Source organism: Pteropus vampyrus, unplaced genomic scaffold (assembly GCF_000151845.1).
Source record: "Pteropus vampyrus isolate Shadow unplaced genomic scaffold, Pvam_2.0 Scaffold1, whole genome shotgun sequence".
NCBI lineage: Eukaryota > Metazoa > Chordata > Mammalia > Chiroptera > Pteropodidae > Pteropus > Pteropus vampyrus.
In genome coordinates, this window is record NW_011888782.1 from 15,309,345 (window position 1) to 15,327,434 (window position 18,090).

The following is an 18,090-nucleotide window of genomic DNA, read 5'->3' on the forward strand; positions in this document are numbered from 1 at the left end:
CTCAAAGCTAAATCTCCTCAGTGGAACAAGTCAGACCTGGAGGGAAATCACACACACACACACACCAGTACATTCATAATTACCTAAATAATGGTCAATTTAGGCCAGATTTATTAAGCTCTACAACTCTCCAGATTCAGTGATTTATTTGCTAGTTCTTGACTTTAAGTTTTTAAATGAGGCATTGAATTTTTTCAGTTCATTTTTAGAATAGAATATTTTTTTATTATGAGACTAGGTGGACAAAGTCTGGGACTTTTTCTGTGCTTCCTCAATTCTGCTTGCCTGTTCCGAATCTGGTTCTAGCCAAGCCAGTCCTACGAACAGTGTATATACCCAGGACATCCATCTGTGTGCCTCTTAGCCTTTCCATCTGTGAAATGGAGGGATGCACATTTGTGGAATAATTCTCCCCTGATTTATATCATCTCCTGCTCTCACGATACTTATAATTGCTTAGGGAATGAGGGTCCAAATATAATTTTAAAAATGAAAAGGAATTGTTGCATTGTGTTAGTTTTCAATTATGCAATAGATGTTTAGAGAACGGAAATATTCTTAAAATATCTTGGACTTAATCACAAAGTGTGTGTTCGTTTGTTTATAGTAATTGGCCAAAGCATTTGATTATAATGCTTGGAGATCTTTCTTTCATGAGGAGTCACGGAGGGACACCTCCGAGGTTGCTTGACTTGCTTCTTTATTACAAGTGAGAGGACACATGTGACAGGCCAGTAGACTTGTTCCACCTGGTCTCAAAGGCCATGCGTGGGGTGTGTGTTGCCAGTATCACAGACCATGGCGGCCGCCTGCCAGATGGTTGCCTCAGTGTCTGATTCTGAAATGCCAACTGCAATTAAAAACCTTCTTTCAGAGAACAAATCTTTCTATTCTGGGCCCATATGGTGATCAGAGCCTCTGGACCTGTGTCTGTTTAAGAGGCCAGGCTCGACAGAAAAGCAGATGGAAAGAACTGTAAGATGAGACATGCCCGTAAAAAGTGAGGAATCCTACGGCAGGTCCTCGAATAACATTTTGTTCAAAGTCGTTTCTTTCTAATGTTGATGAGATGCTGTAGGAACTTAACTCTTGTTTATATTAATTAGCCTATGGTAAAACTGGTTTCGTTATATGTTATTTTGCTTAAAGTCAAGAAACCTATAGACAGATGACTTTAAGTAAGGGCTTAACTATATTCGATTTTGCTAAATCCAAAACAAGTGAAGAAAGGGAAATAAAGGCCAGTCAATGACTGGGTTCTATACAGCCTTTGTGCTCGCTGTGGACCAGCAACCAGCAATTGGTATTACCTGGGAACGGTTCTCAGTTCCTGCCTATCCTGGTCAGTGTCACTTGGCTAGGCGCTAGTGCCCAGCCCTTTAATCAAACACTATTCTAGGTGTTGCTGTGAAGGCACTTTGTAATGTGATTAACAATCACAGTTGACCTTAAGAAAAGAGTTTACCTTAGATAATGTCACGAAGCCTGATCTGATCAGTTGGAAAGCCTTCCAAGCAAAAAACTGAGGTTTCTTGGAGGAGAATTTCTGCCTGAAAACTACAGCACCAACTCTTGCCTGAGTTTCCAGCCCGCCAGCCTGCCCTATAAATTTCGGACCTGCCAGCTCCACAATTGCATGAACCAATGAGCTACCTCACACCTGTGGGTTAAACATATTCCCAAGGGATTTATATGCTTATTAACAAGTAAGAAAAGCACTGCTCTCAGGCATAGTGAGTTCTATTACTAATTGCCATGGATGATTCTATGAGATGCTGCACTTGGTTGTATCAATTTTAGTGGTCCTGCTATGAAATATATAATACCAAGCAAGATATCCACAGGTGTTTGTGATATAGAAGACTTCTTAAGTGCCCCCCCCCCAAACGTACTACACAACAACAGTAGATAGATGCATGAATTCAAAGATACATGGATGCATTTCTGGCAAACTGTTTAGAATTATTTGTGGAAACTTGAAATTTTACCTAATTGTTCAGCTGATAGTAGACACCATTCCAAAGATATGGGCTAAGAGTTCCTATCCCAGATTCCTAATATTTATCTGGAATAAGACTAAACCTTATTAGGCTGCTCATCTCTGACCTCCAAAGACAGCAGGACTGTTCCAGAAACAGACACATTAAGCATTTATGTAATTCCTATTCTCAAGTCCTGGGACCTCTTTCTCTAGGCTGTGAGTTTGGGGAAAATATGTCCTAAAATGAGGAAGGCATTAAGACCTAGACTGAAGGTTCGGATATATTACTCATGGGTTTGTTTGAAGAGAAGTGAAATGTGATGGGCCATGTGATACCATCATATGCTGAAGGCAGCTGCCCATGCTCACTTCCTATACTGAATGACTTCCTAATGGGGAGATGTTATTGGAACCTTTTTTTTTTTTTTTTTTTTTGGAGAACATTATGAATTGCTAATTTGCCTAATATGGGTAGAAAATTTCCTAAAGATGGTCGGGTGTTCACAGAGGGTCTCATGTATTAGTGAACATACATTAAAATACACTACCTTAATAGGAGAACATCTTAGCTAAAGAGACTTAGAGTAATTTAACAAGCTGATTTAGAAGTAATTTGAAGTTGGTCAGGATTCGCATAGGATTAATTTGGTTGTTTTCGTTGTGTTTTTTAGAGTAATAGCTCTGTCTCTGGCTATGCAAATGTGCAGTTGCCCCTTGGTATCCTAGGAGGGGAGGGGGAGAATTCGTTTCAGGACTCCCTCTCTCTGATACCAAAATCCGAGGATGCTCAAGTCTCATATAAAATGGCATAGTATTGGCATAAAACCTACACACATCCTATTCTGCAGTCCCCAACTTTCTTGGTACCAGGAACTGGTGCTTCTAGGAGAATCTAATGCCTGATGATCCGAGGTGGAGCTAAGGCAGAGATGCTAGCCTAGCACTCGGGTGGACCAGTACCTGTCCAAGGCCTGGGGGTTAAGGACTCCTGCTTTATATCATCTCTAATTATTTGTAATATCTAATACAATGTAGATGCTATGTACATAGTCGTTATACTGTACCGTTTAGGGAATAATGACAAGAAAAAAAGTCTATATGTGTTCAGCACAGATGCAGCCATAGTAGGCCTAACTACAGAGTACACGTCAGCAACATCACGTTTTTTTCCAAATATTTTCAATCTGAGATTGGTCGAATCCACAGATATGGAATCCGTGGATGCAGAGGGCCAACTCTATGCATTTATCTTACATCCCTTTGACTTCACAAACATTAGGTATTAAATGTAAGATGTTTGATAGGTAAGGTCAGGACAGCAACTTTCTTCCCTGTGGGTTGGAATGCATAGCTGCAATCATGCAAACGATGGTGAGGGTGATCATCACCATCCCCTGCCCCCACTAGCCCTCCACCCCACTCTGATTAGCAGTGTGCTGCTTAGCATGTTATCACCCTCTAGGACTCTAAGGGAGGCCTAGAAGTCCTCAGCTGGGGCCTATGGACTTCCAGGAAATCTGTGAACCACTCCCGGGAAATGATGAGCAAAAGTTTATGTGGATATATCTCTACCCCTCACCCCAGAGTGAGTTCATAAAGCTTTTATCAAAATTAAGTGACCTCCAACAGAGGTTAGGAGTAGCTTTGCTTTCTACACTGAACTCTATCCCACCAACACACTTATTCCCAAAGGAGAATACTGGCTTAAAGCAAAGGCTCGACATTTATCGACGGGCTGGAAGTGTTAGGGTGGGAGCCTCCTGACAACAACTAATAGTGAGTGGCTGGCCGGGGAGGGGACAGAAATTGTAGTGCATATGCCTTGCATACGGACTTTCAAATTAAAAAAAAAAAAAAAAAGCTGATCGAGATAAAAAATCTGCTCACCTTAGCAGGGGTAGCTTTTACTGTAAGAAAGAGAAAAATGAGGTCTCCTTGCTGAGTATCTACCAGGTGATGTTTGATAACTTACGCACCTTAACTAGCACATGTAGGGGCTTAATATGTACAAGTTCCCATTGTTCATTGTTCCCTGACCCCATATACCTGTGTCTCCAAGTATGGAGTAAAGTTGGCTGTTTGTTTTTTTCCCAAAACATTCAATGGAGAGATCTTCTCTTTCTGGGCCTTACCATAAGGCACCATGAATCGCACACCTGCATATCTCCAGGGTCCCTATTTGCACAGATTGCAATCTGAGTGGTGTCCCCTGAGCTGTACGACTTGGTGGCTCTTCTTTATATTCTCTCTCTCTCTCTCTCTCTCTCTCTTTCTCTCTCTCCTCTAGCTTTTATGGCCTGTAATTTTTCTTTTTCTTTTTTGTCTCTTTACTATTGATTGTGTTTTGCAGGCATCAAAACCAAATCCCTTATACTTGTCAACACATCTGTGGCTGCCAGTGCTACTTCCAGCACCAGTCACATCTGTTTTTATTTCTTCTGTCATTCCTAGCGCCCGTCACTTTTCACACTTTTCTTAGCTTTTGTTAGAAAAAGATTGGCCAGACCAGAAAAGGACTCCTTTTCTTCTGAGGTGTGAAAGTGCTAATCTTATAGCTTCAGGTGCATGTTTTTCACAAGGAAACTTCTTCCAGCTTTAATGGTGAGCTCCTCCGTCACTGTCACATAGTTTGTATATGTGTGTGGTGAGGGAAGGGTTTGTTGTTGTTTGCTGCTTTGTGCCCATCGTGTTATTTTTCAGCTAATTCTAGGTCAGGGGTCTCAGTCTTGGTTGCTCACCAGAATCATCTGGGCAGCTTCTAAACTTCCTGATGCCAAGGTGACCTTCCAGAATAATTAAATCAGCATATCTGGGGTGGGACTGCTTCATTATTTTTTAAAGTTCCCTAGGCGATTGGATTCTAACATGCCCCAAAGTTGATAGCCACTAATCTAGGCTAAAATCCTAACATGCTAAAAGGCTGAATTCCAAGTTATGAAGACTCGATTTTATATTAAAAACAACAAAGCTTTCTAACAAGCAAATAGATGTCTGTCTGAAACATAGTCTAAAAAATATAATCAAATAAACAAAACGTGGCCTAGCTTTTTTTCTTTGTCCATGTCTTATAGAGAATCCTAAGGATTAAATTAGTTGTTTCTCAAATGAATCCAAATCTAACCATTGTAGAAAAAATATACATTCATTGTTGCGTTTGTCCCAAATTTAACACAAGGTTCAAATCTGCCTATATTTTTAGCTAAGCATAGAGCTCTAGCTCTCAGAGACATTTTGAATTTCAAAATAGCTTGTTACCTAAAAATACACTTCCTGAAATGAACTTGAGGCCTGAGAGGGATGAATGGGTTTATTTTTTTTTTCTATTTTAATGTTACCACAAGAAAGCAAATCTCGAATTTATATATGTTTATATTTTTAGAGACCCAGGAAACAGGTGCTCTGCCTAAGCAACAAAGAGGGTTACATGGCATAGTATCAAGGACAGAAATCTGAAATTCACAGACAAGGAGAAGTGACTGTGGGAGGGCATCAAAACTGTTCCTCTGGCTTCAGGCAGGAGCATACTTAACTCAAGGAGGATGTGAGGAGGCTGTGCTCAGGCCTGTCCAAGCACCATCCCTGGGGGACACACATACTTCCCAACTTCCTAACGGCCAAGGACGACTCTAGTGCCACATGTGGTCTGGCTGCTTAATCTTTCTTAGCCTAGCATGTATGTGTCTTTAAATTCATGTTTGTCGACCAAATGCCTTATAGCCTTGTCTCACTTGGCTCTCTAAATGCATGCCTATTGCCAATTATGGATCTCTTTGAAGAAAAAGATGGGGGCAAGGTTTATACCTTTTTTTATTGCCTTTTAGCATGCAGTATGTGCATTGCAAAGAACAGTCTGTCTTCAATATTGATGGATGTGAATGGATATTGCATTTATAATCACAGTTCCCCCCAACATAGGGGAAGAAGTCCTGTATCTTTTCCCACTTGGTATAAAGGGCCAAATGTGAAATTCGTATATTCATTCTTCTTTTGTACTCATCTCTTTACTCATTTATTCCATAAATATTTTGGATATCCTCTATGTGGCAGGCCCTCTTGTTGGCACTGGAGATACAGTATATAAACATGGCAAATAAGTCTCACAGAGCTCACATTTTGGTAGATAGATTATAAGCAAGTTAAGTGATCAAGTTGGTTTGTGCAGAAGAGTCCTGTCGTAGTTACCTCTGGGCTGCTTTGGGATGAAGGGCTGACATGTAACCAAACACCAGAAAGGGACAAGAAGCCAGACAAAGAGAATAGTAAAGAAAAGGCCTGAGGGATGAAGGAACTTAGCTTCCTCCAGGAAAAGCCCATGTGTAAAGAGTAAATCAGAGAGGGAGCAGGTGACAGACCTTTGAGGTGGAACTCGGCCTTTTCTCACCTGCAGGACTCTAGTGCCTCGTCTGTGCTGCCAAATCAGCTGATTTCTCTCAAGGCAACAGAATTCAGAGCCAGTCCCTTGTAATGAAGGCCCTATAGCTCTTTCGGGTATAGGTCAGGAAGAAGATGGCCAAGTCCTGCCTTACCTGTAGTATCTCCTCTTAGTTGGCCAACTCCCTTTTGCACTTCACAACTCTGTTCCCTTGTGACCTCTCTGTCCACCTGAAATCACTGACAAAAGCAAGAAGTTTCTCAAACTTCCCCCCACCTGCAATGGCTTTCATTACAAATTGCATGTCATCTGATGTGAAAGCATTATTTTGCCTTTCTCCGTATTCATTCTTATGACATCAAGTTCATTTGAAATTCAGGAATTCATCGGCAGGCTGCCAAGCAGTTAGATAATCATTGAATGTTTCTTTTCTCTCCACAGTTAATAATGACATGATGGTCAATGACAGCAATGGTGCTGTCAAGTTTCCACAGTTGTGTAAATTTTGTGATGTAAGATCTTCCACCTGTGACAACCAGAAACTCTGCAAGAGCAACTGCAGTATCACGTCCATCTGTGAAAAGCCACACGAAGTCTGTGTGGCCGTCTGGTAAGGTTGCCTTTTAAAAAAAGCTTTCTTACCCCTTTATATGACTAATGCATGCTTGTGGCACAAAGAGTCCATGTGTCTCCACGCCCTAGGCCTAAACACCATCCCATTTGTCTTTCTCTCAGACCATCTCCCTTTTAATTATTGAATGTAGTTTCCAGAGATATTTTGTGCATTTTCAAATACGTACACACACGTGTATCTATATGTGTGAACTTATATGTGCGAGATCGTACATAAAATAACCTTTAATATTTGTAATAAATCTGGAGACTGTTCTTTGTATGAAGGAGAGGAACATGACACTTACTAGTCATTTAGTGACATCCCCTCAGTCCTCCCCCCCCATAGTGACACCGGAGCTTTGTTCTTCTGAGGCAATCTCGGTCTCATTTTGTGGAAGGAGAGGGGATGAAAGTTGGGTTGTTGGAAGAGAAAGGGGCTTGTCAAAAAAAAAAGGAAGCTATTCACGGAACCAGAAAACAACCTTTTCCTTAGAAGCTCTGGCCATATCACTCACACCAGCACTGGGTGACATATTACATCTTTCTCTTGGATCTGAGCTACATATTTCTCTTAGATCAGATGCTCTCCATCCCTTCTCTCTTTCTCTCTCTCTCTCTCTTTCGCTCACTCGCTGTCTCTTCCCACTCCTCCACACATAGTAGGTGCTCATAAATCATTTGATCATTATAGTTACAAATTGGGAGTATAAAAAGAAATAAAAGAAAAAAAGAGATGAAAAGACTTCCCATTTTACAAAAATGTATGAATTCATTATTTAAATAAAACAATTTGTAGACTCATTCTGATGTTTTGAATTTATCAGCTTTTTTTTTTTTTTTAAATAACTTACGTGTCTCCTAGCCAGTTACAAATGAGACTGTAAAGCCCCAAATCTTCTCCCCGTTCTTGGGAATGAGTCTTTTGGACTTTCTCCAGACCACTTATCATTAGCCTTGATGATAGATCTGAAAACCTTGCAAATTTCTGTACATACCAGGGGATGAACTAGTTTCTTAAGAACTGAAGGAATGTTAACAGCAAAGACCTGTCATGACAGCTTGCCGTGTACCTGCCAACTTCATTCATGTCCAGTTCTGAGCAAATGCCTTTGAAAAAGGGATTTTGACAAAGATCGTGTTCAGAAGAAAGGGACCGGTGTGATTAGAGGTTTATAAAGTGTGCTGTCTAAGGGATGACTGAGGCAATTAACATGGTTTGAGTAAAGGGAGGACATGGCTCCTCCTGAGAGATATTGAAGGGCTCTCAGGTGGAAAATGTAATAAACTTTTTCTGTGTAACTCTGAAATGCAGAAGGACGGCCCATAACAAAGGGATAGAGTTGTGCTTGGTACAAGTTTAAATATTTTCACAATCGTGGTTTCCTAACAGCAGAACAGACTTCCTTGTCTGGAAGTCAAAGGTCAGAAGAGGCTGAATGACTGGCAAGTCTAGTGCAGGAAAGACTGAGACATCGGCCGGACGACCTCAAGCTTCCGTCTTTACTCCTCTTCTCCACTGATCGTCTTTACTTAAATATCCACCATGGTGCTAGCTTACTTCTGCTAACGAAAAAAGCCTCTTTTAATGAAGATATTTTTCCCTGACTCACAGCACAAATCCAAATGATTGATTGTGAATCAAGTCTCTGGAACAGAGGCTTTGCTTGTCTCAGAAAATTTGAACACGTGGCGGAGAGGAAGCCTCTCTCTCTCCCCTGTCCAGCCAGAAAGAGTAAATACAGCAAACGTTATTTTTACCTGTCTTGGCAAAGATGGATACTCCTGTGGAGTGGGAGTGATAAGGAGAAAGGGACATGAAGTGGATGCTCTGCTACACCTCTCCAGCCCCGTAAAGCACTGAGGTGCTCACCCTTTGTTCCTGGAACACTAGCTGCTGAGGGATCACCCCCAGTCCCTCCCTCCAGGGAGGTCCCCTCCACTGAGAAGAACTGCTTCATCCTGAGCAGCCAGCATCCTATGACTGATTGATGCAGGGATCCAACGGCCTGGCCACTTTGCCTCAGTTTGAGACAGTTCTGGCAGCCCACCCGGGTTTACAGCTCCTGAGGGATCAGCCGAGTCCTTTCTTGCAAGCTGCACAGCAGTTCAACCCTTCCTCTGTGCGGTACCGCTCCTTTCTGTCCCTTACAGATGACTCTCCAGAAACCTCCTGCACAGAAATCCCACAGCCTCAATATCTGGTTCCAGGGAACCCAGACTAAGAAACAAGGCTGTTTTGGAAACATCCAGACGTGGAAACTGAAAGGCTCTGCCATGGTAGTGCGTTCCAATGCCTTATCAGTTTTAGTGTTCTATTCATTCATTCATTCATTCATTCATTCATTTAAATAATGTCAGTTGTGTACCCATTCCATGTAAAATGGTCAGGTTCTTTCCAAGGATAGAAATATTTTGGAACCAAAATTAATTTCATGGCTGTGGTTCTTTTTTTCCATGGCTGTTGACAAATTCTTCATCTTCCCTGGCTCAGAGCAAATGTTGCAGGACAAAGGAGCCTGTATGGCTTCATTGTGTTTTCTCTCCCTATGCTCTGCTGTATCCAAAGATGTTTTGCAAAATGAGCCGTGCTGTCAGGGAGAACACTGTTACAGGAGTGAGTGGAGAAAACAGTTAAAGACTTTACCCAGACTCGAGTATTATAATTGAGTTTCCTCTCTGCGGTTTCAGTTCTCGAAGCAGCTAGGAGGTGGAAAGAGCTGCGCAGTCCTTACAGAGCAGCTGTACTGCATGGCTCGCAATTCCTTCCTTGTCCCAATCCTTGGTCCCTCGAAGCTTCACAAGAAAGGGATACCCTGCTTTACCCTGGGAGCATAGAGGGCTCAGCATGCCTTCTTTTTGTTATCGAAACCAAAAAGTAACTCTACACACACACACACACACATACACACGCACACGCACCCCTATTGGTTGGGAGGAGAGAGATGCTCTTGTTTTATGGCCACCATTTTTGCCAAGACTTCTAGTAGCTTTGGGGTTAAGGACGGGTAGATTTTTATATACAGCATTTGTTGTGCGGTCATGCCAAGTTCCATTTAGTTCCTTGCTAGCCACCCTAGAGTAAGGATTCCAACTGTTACTCCTCCTTTAACCTCCTTAGCAAGGCCTTGTTCCTCTTGCTCCTGCTGGAGCGTAACGTTTTTCACGAAGTGACACAAGTGTCTTCTCCATTAGACCCTCTGGCTGCATGGATGCCATAAACATGACTCTGTTCCTGGTTGAGCTGTTCCATCCTCACCTTCTTTCTTACTCTTCTCATCCCCTTGCTGAGATGCCATCCTTTAGTGTCCTTGAGCTCAGCACTGAGGGTTGGGATTGGTCAAGTTGTTCTTTCCCTATGTGTCTGGGCCCACCTCTTTTCCAGTGAAAGCTGGATCTTAGCTGCTTTTTGCTTCCAGCCTGCCTCCCAGTCTCCTTACTGTGAGCAGTGTGTGTGTGTGTGTGTGTGTGTGTGTGTGTGTGTGTGTGTGTGTGTGTGTAGGGATTGGTCAGTGTGCACTAGCACGTGTTAGCACACACGTGCACTCATATGCATGCACTCAAAATCCTTCCCAGGGAAAATTACATGCACAAAACTAGCTGGACCTATCAAGGCATTTGAGGCCTGGCGAGCCCCTCCCCAGACTCTCCAGCCTGAGGCTACCACTCAAGACAACAGATATTTTGCGTCTGAAAAGGCAGAGTTAGGAGGAAGGATGTGAGACCAACCTTGACACTGGACACAGTCACCCAAGATGGCAGGTTTATGAAGGGATCAGAGAGAAGCAGGCAGAGAAATAATGCGCTTCCCAAGGATGCTAGAGTTTTATTTTGGCTTTTGGAATGATAATAGCAGGCATTAATCATTGTCATTTTTAGATGTAATGTACACATACAGCCAACTGAGCATTTCCTAGGGCCCGAGTAAAATGCCACGTGAATGATTCGCTGAGCCCGTAGCTGAGTTAGGCTCTAAATTACTCCAAGAAGAAATTAGTTTGTGACAGCATAAAATATTTCACTGACCTGTAAATGAAGAACACCTTGCAGTTCTTTCCCATGTGTTTTAATGTGTTTTTTTTTTTTTCCCCCTGTTTGGTTTCTTTCTGTAATTCTAGAAACTGCAATATTTTATCTAGGAAGTATCTTCCATTTTCTCAGAACAGCCAGATGCTAACATGGAATATGCCCTCACACACAGTGCACTAGGGCCCAGCAGAGAAAAAAAGAGGAACTGCAAGTGCTTTCCCAGGCATGCTGTCTGAGAACAAGTTAGCTAGACATGACCCCGGCCCTGCCAAGCGAATGAAGGATTCAGTGTGAACCTTGCAGTACGTTGAGGATAGAAGGTTTAAAATCATCCTGGGGACTCAGGAATCTTCTGTTTTCCTGTGCCCTCCCCTTTAATGATTGAATTACGACTTCATGTGTAAAATTCTCCTATAGACTAGCCCCCCAAGGAAAGCCTTCATGTTTATAATCATAAATGGGATCTGAGAATAAGTTAAGGAGGGACTGAAATGCGTAGAAAAAGCACAGGAGACCGTGGGACAACCTGTTAATGCTGGAAAACAGGAACCGGTTGATGTTGTTAGAAACAACTTTATGAAGGAAATACGTTCCAGATTGCTCTTCTGTCCAGAGACCTTATTCATTCTTTCTCTTTGTCTCTCCCCACCCCTCCTCCACCATGAACCTCTGCACCCAAGGAGAAAGAATGATGAGAACATAACACTAGAGACCGTTTGCCATGACCCCAAGCTTGTCTACCACGGATTTGTTCTTGAGGATGCTGCTTCTCCAAAGTGTTTTATGAAGGAAAAAAAAGTGGATGGCGAGACTTTCTTTATGTGTTCTTGTAACACTGATGAGTGCAATGACCACATCATCTTCTCAGAAGGTGAGTTTTCTTCTCTTGATGGGCTGGAGCCTGACTTCCTCTGTGTTGATTTCTTGTGTCCCTTGTCTGCAGTCCCAAGGACAGCCCATCTTTCCGTGGCTGATGCTGGCAAGTGATCGTATGCTCTGGGGATGAAGAGCCCAATGACCTGGTGGAAAATGCTTATTGAGTAACAGAGTTGCTTCCAGTCCTAATTAAAACTGGCTCATGTGCCCACATTATTTGTCTTTGACAAACAGTTCCTTTTACCTAGAGCAGTGGTTCTCAAAGTGCAGTCCCTGGACCAGCAGCAGCAGCATCACCTGAGGACTTGTTAGAAATGCAGATTCTGGGGCCTCACCCCCCGACCTACTGAATCAAAAACTCTGGGCTCTGGGCCCAGTAACCTGTGTTTTAACACACCTTCCACATGATTCTGATACAGCTAAAATGTGAAAACCACTGGTCAAGAGATTGGAGGAGGCTGTTTGATATAAGAGGAAGACTTGCTTTGAATTAACTCAAGTGGGTTTTGTACATATTCCTAGGATTTGTCTAAAGCATACTTATCATTGGTCTCATTTAGCATACTTAGCATTGGTCTCATTTGAGAGGAGAACTGAGATGCAGAAGGAAAATCATGAGCCAAGGTTTACCCACAGAGACAGGGGAAGATTAGATTAGATACCAACCTTTATCTTTGAAGTTCAGCATTCACTCAGCTTGAAAGAAGGGCACACAGTCCCTCAATTAAAAAAAGCTATTCAGAGGTTTCAAATTATAGAAGCAGTATATGTTCTTTATCACAATTTTAAACAATCCAAAAATATGTAAAATTTTTAAAAAATCAAAGTACATTAACCTTATCCCCTCACTCCCAACCCAACAGATAATCAATATTAAGAGTATGTTGGATGTGCACGTGTCTCGTTCATTCATTCGTTTATTCATTCGTGTAATCTCTCTTTCCCTCCTATCTTTCCCTATCCCTCGCTCTCTTCCTCCTTTCTTCCCTGCCTCCCTCCATCCATGCCTCTGTGCGTCTGTCTTTTCATCTAGCCTTCCATCTGCTCATCCATCTTTCAGTGCAAATTGTCGACCTGACTATAAGTATTATTTGGAAGCCTTTTTTTTTTTATCCAACCACGTTTACTTTTCCTTGTGACTAAGACAATACATATTGATATACTACACACCTTTTAGTTTTCTAGAATTCCATAATATGGATTATGTTCTATGACTAATTAAACCATTCCTCTGTTTGGTGGATTATTTAGGTGTCTCCAGGTTTTCATTTAATGCCACATTGAATCTCTTTGTAAAAAGCACTTGTGCTGTTAATATTTCTGCAAAGCTGATAGATTGAAAATAATATTCTCTTCATTTCAGGAATGTAAATTCAGATTGCAAAAAGGTTATTTTAGCTCCAAATAGGTCCGATTCAATAAATAGTCCTTTTGGAACACAAGTGCTAGGTCTAACATTATCCCTGTGTATGTCCCAACTCTGGAAAACGATGTGTCTCCTGCTTTGTGTAGGCTCTCACCAGCACTGCAGACCTATCTCATTGTCTCTGTGTCCTTCCCCCATTGCCAGTTTCCCTCTCTTCTTGTCCAACTTCCCCCCGTGCCAACTTCTGAGTATGTAAAGGCAGGCATGTACATCTTATCAATGCAACACTTTCCAAAATCACTCTTTTATCCTATTTTCTTATCCTGTAAACACTCCATTTTTCTCATTTTACCTACGTAATTTGGGTTAGAAAGGAAGGTAAAACTAGATTAAATCACATTTAAGCACGATCATACCTGATATCTAGGCTTAACGTGTCAACTTTCCCCAAGTAGTTCACTTTTTTATAAAAAGGCCCAGGCTAAGCCAAAGAAATCAATGTTTAATAGTAGAATATCCAGACATGTTTACTATTATCTATGAACCTTTTTCCCCCTTTCGAATACTGACTCATCCACAGTGGAAGAGTTTATTTCATCCAAAAGGGACAACATTGATAAATGACCTGCAAGTAGGATATATATATTACGATAAGCTTTTAAGATATTAATGACTTCAGTTTTCAGTGTATTTCAACTCAGGTGAGAATCATGGGCCCATATTCATATATTTTCCCTCTTACTCATTATCAGACTCTTTCTTTTGAGGTGAGATAATCACCCTAAAGGCAATTTCTCATTGTACAACTCAAGAAATCCAGCACAGCTGATGACTCAGATGTCTGCGTGATTTCAGAGTCTTTTAAAATGTTCCAGGGTTGTTTGCATTTTGTCTTCTAAAATATCCTAGGGAATGTCTGCTTTTTAAGCATCTCTCTTCTCAGCAGACATGAAGAGCAACATTTTAGGTTCCATTTCTCCACTTAGTGCCATCATCTCTTCTTTATACTAAGGAATGAAAATTCTTGAAATAATTTTTCCACTCCAAGTCAAACAAGGCAGTGAATGCAAAAGTTCCGGAGTGTTTTACACTGTATTTTTATTAGTACAGTACTCAACTCTCATAGCCAAATTTCTGATCTGCAAACACAATGGATGATAATTACTTACGTCTTCTGTTTTTTAAAAATACATAAAGGAAAGAAGTTGAGCTGCAGATCTTCTTTTTAAATATAGATCTTCGCTGTCAGTGCTGTTATGAATGATAGCTCACATGCGGAGAGAACGGACCGTTGCTATGTACCGTTGCTATGTACCGTGCTCAGACCTTTCCATGGCATGGCCTTGTTTCATCTGAGAGCCACCCTGTAAGTAGGCACTGAAATACCCATCTTATGGGTGAGAAAACCGAGCTCAGAGACATTTCACATTTTGTCCAGAGTCAGATGACTTGTGGGTGGCATAGCTAGGATTTATAATGGGCTATGTATGAACGAAAAAGAAATCCGAGGACCTGCCTTCCTTCTTTCCTTCTTTCCTTCCTTCCACCTTCCCTCCTTCCCTTTCTTCTTTCCTTCCTTCCTTTCTTCCTTCTTCTCTTTCGATTTCCTTCTCTTTCTCTCACTTTCTCTGTCTAAGCAGATACTATATACACATTTTAAAAATTCAAATGCTACAAAATAGGTCCAGTGAAAAGAAGTCTTTTCAGTTTGTCCCCTAATCTACCTGGCCATTGTTAATGATTGGTCATCCATTCTTCCAGAGAGATTTTTCTACATGGAATTCTGCCTGGAAATCCTGAATTTGGTAAAGCATATCATTGAGATTTTTTAAAAGTCAGATTCGTGGATGTGTAACTTGTATAAAATATAAAATTTACCCTTTTAAACTGTATGGTTTGCTGAATGTGACAGATGTATACAGCTGTATAACTGCTACCACAATCTAGATACAGAACATGGTCATGACTCCCAATGTTTCCTCATGCCCTTTTGCAGTCATATTGGGATTTTTATTCACATTTTAAAAATTAGGTTGCTTTCTTTCTTTGTGATTTTCATGTTATTTAACTGATGCCATGACCTGAAGAATGGGCATATGGGGTGTCCCCAGCCATGGACAACAAGGTGATGCTTTTTTTCCCCTTCGCTTCTAGAGCCACAAAGCCTAGTCTAAAAAAAAAAAAAAAAAAAGCCCAGCTCTGCATCATTTATTTACCTCATATTTTTTCTCACTCGATGTTGCTTGTCCATATGCCATGCAGTGAGTGATCGTAAAACCTGGCAGGTGGGTTAAGGGGAGGATGGACCTCCACGTAAGCCCCCAGTCTTCCCCATTTCAGGCTCCCGGAGGCCTGTGTTTATAATGGCTCTTATGCCTATTGTCCTGTTCATCTTGTCGAAGCACCCTGATTTTTTGTACATGGGAAATATACAGCAGATGCATTGAAGATACATTGAAATAATCCTCTTAAGGCCCAGCAAGGTAATTAGATCACTATTTCCAGGTAATAATGGAGAAAAAACAGTAACAAAGAAGTTAAGCGACTTGCTTACAGTTATTCAGCTAGTTAGTGGCCGAGCTGGGGCTATGCTTAGGTCTCCAGACTTTCACCAAGGTCTTATTTCCCTAGTTCTGCATTCCAAGGGGCGTCAGGGCCAGCTCTGAGGAACTGGGGGAGAAATGATCAAGTGGACCCTCCTTCACATGCTGTCTGTACAGTATGTAAACTGCAGTAGAAGATAAGGTCCACAGGAAGGTATTGCCAGCTTTCATGAGTTTGAAAATTGTTCTAGAACGAAAGAGTTAAAGAGACCTTGCTATCTTTCTCAGTGAACCAGGTGCTGACCCTTACCCCTGAAACCTTACAGTGGGGCTTTGTGCTGTGCCTGGTGGCTCTCCCGCTTCCCAGGGGCAGGTGGGAGTAAGAACCAACCAGAATGAGGCTGGAGTCTGCTCTTCACAACTGTGCTCCAACAGTCATGTCTTTTTGTACTGTCTCTGAAGACTCTCTCTGTCAAAAGTTATCGTGTAGACTTCTGAGGCAGTCAGAGTCTACCTACCCCTGAACTCACCAAGACTTGAGACTCCAAGTAGGAGAGACGGTGTTTGCATTGGTTGTTCTTCATGGCCTGGTGACAGCTGTGATAAGACCTCTCAGGCTCCAGGACTGAAGGGAGCACAGGACGTGGGAAGAGAAAATCCTGAGCTAATAGGTGCCCTGTTTACTCACCAATGACACATCCACTTTGCAAAGACCTCATGTTGTTATTGATCTCCCACTACCTTTAAGAATCAGACACAACCAAACAGTTTTATTGATTCCATAAATGGTTTCCAAGTGAAGTAAAGACACTGCATTTACAGAGCGCTGGCCAAGGAGATGATTTCTGCTGTTTTAGTTAAGAGAGAAACAGTCTCTCTCTACTGACTAAGAGTGGGAGCCAGAGGTGGGCTTCCTGGATTTAAGGCTTAGTCTACCACGTATTAGCATCGCCACCTTGGACCAGTTACCTGACACCTTCTTGCTTCAGTCTCCTCATCTATAAAATGTAATAAAAGGGAAAGCGGGGGAAGTTCCTGGTAATGTGAGGATCGACTAGAGTTATAATGCAGAACTAGAGTTGTAATACAGCAATGTGCGGTACAGCACAAGGAGTCACTATCTGTTAGCTGCTAGTATTATTTGGGCTTTTTCTGTAGGATTTGGGACTTTTGCTTATCTTCAGACAGGAAGCCAGGACAGCTCAGCCCTCAGGTGTGTTCCAGCTCAAGTTTTGTAGTTGAGTTTTGACCTCAGCATGCCAGCAGAGCAGACACCTCCAGGTATCATACCACGGCAGTTTTGAAGGGGCTCATTTTGCTTTAATCCATACCTCATCCAATTTCTCTTTTTCTCCACAAGCCTTCTCAGAGGAAGGGGAACATGCTGAGTCTAAGATTTCTAATCAAAGCTAACCACATCCCTTGACATCCTCGGATAATATTACAAATTAGGCACGTTGTTCCTGTTTTGATACAGAACCGGAGCAGGAGACAACTAAATAAAGTGGGAATGACTCACTAGGGCCTTTCAGATCAGTGATCAGGGTAATCATAGTTCTGTATTTGCCAAAGGGATTCATTCTCTCTTCTTTTTTTTTTTTTTTTTTTTTTTTTAGCTGAAAGCTTGCTTTGGGCCACATGGCCTTCTCATTGAATGTCTGTGCCACTGATGACCAGCTAGGCTGGTAATGGTGCTGTCACCTGGGGTTGTTGCGGGCATTAAAGAGGAGGATGCCGGGAGCGCCCAGCACAGTAGCTGGCACGTAGTAGTGCCTCCTTTCTTATTCTTCCTCCTCTCAGTAAGGAGAACACTCTAAGCCAAGGAGCACATCTCTTCTGGATGGTGAATACCCTTGCTACGCAGAGTGTTGACAGACCAGCAGCAGCATCACCCGGGAGCTCCTTAGATGTGCAGAACCTTGCGGCCCTCCTGGACCTATTACATCAGCCTCTGCATTCTGACACTGGCTTGGTGATTGGTTTGCACACTGAAGTGTGAAAAGCACCAGTGTGAACTCCCTCAACTAGGGACGGAAGCAGAGATGGGTCTCGTTAACTTTATGCTAGCAACTTGTGGAGCTAATTAACTCATGAGGAATAAATCTGATCTTAAACCTGCTCATTTGGAAATGAACTAAATGTGCTTTACTCAGTCCTTTCAGAACAGAACTCCCCAGTGAAAGGTGGGTGTTTTTGAACAGTGACAGTAAAGTTCATTTTTTTACATACTTCCCAAACTTTGTGCTAACCTGGGTCTGGATGTAGAGAAGATCAGGCACCTTTTCAGTAACATTTCTTTGGTTTTCATGAT

The 18,090-nt window shown here is 42.0% G+C and overlaps 1 protein-coding gene across 3 annotated transcripts in view; it reads left to right on the forward strand.

Moving 5' to 3' along the window:
- Window positions 1-18,090, forward strand: part of TGFBR2 (transforming growth factor beta receptor 2) — an 81,586-nt gene that overhangs the window by 26,142 nt on the left and 37,354 nt on the right. For 2 of the 3 annotated variants that reach the window (XM_023533688.1, XM_011360701.2), the window contains exons 2-3: window positions 6,795-6,963; window positions 11,675-11,865. In XM_023533688.1, the coding sequence (XP_023389456.1) occupies window positions 6,806-6,963; window positions 11,675-11,865 (349 nt within the window). In that variant the 5' untranslated portion in view covers window positions 6,795-6,805. Of the gene's footprint in view, window positions 1-6,794; window positions 6,964-11,674; window positions 11,866-18,090 lie in introns of those variants that run through there. The other variant, XM_023533721.1, reaches the window with a different exon arrangement.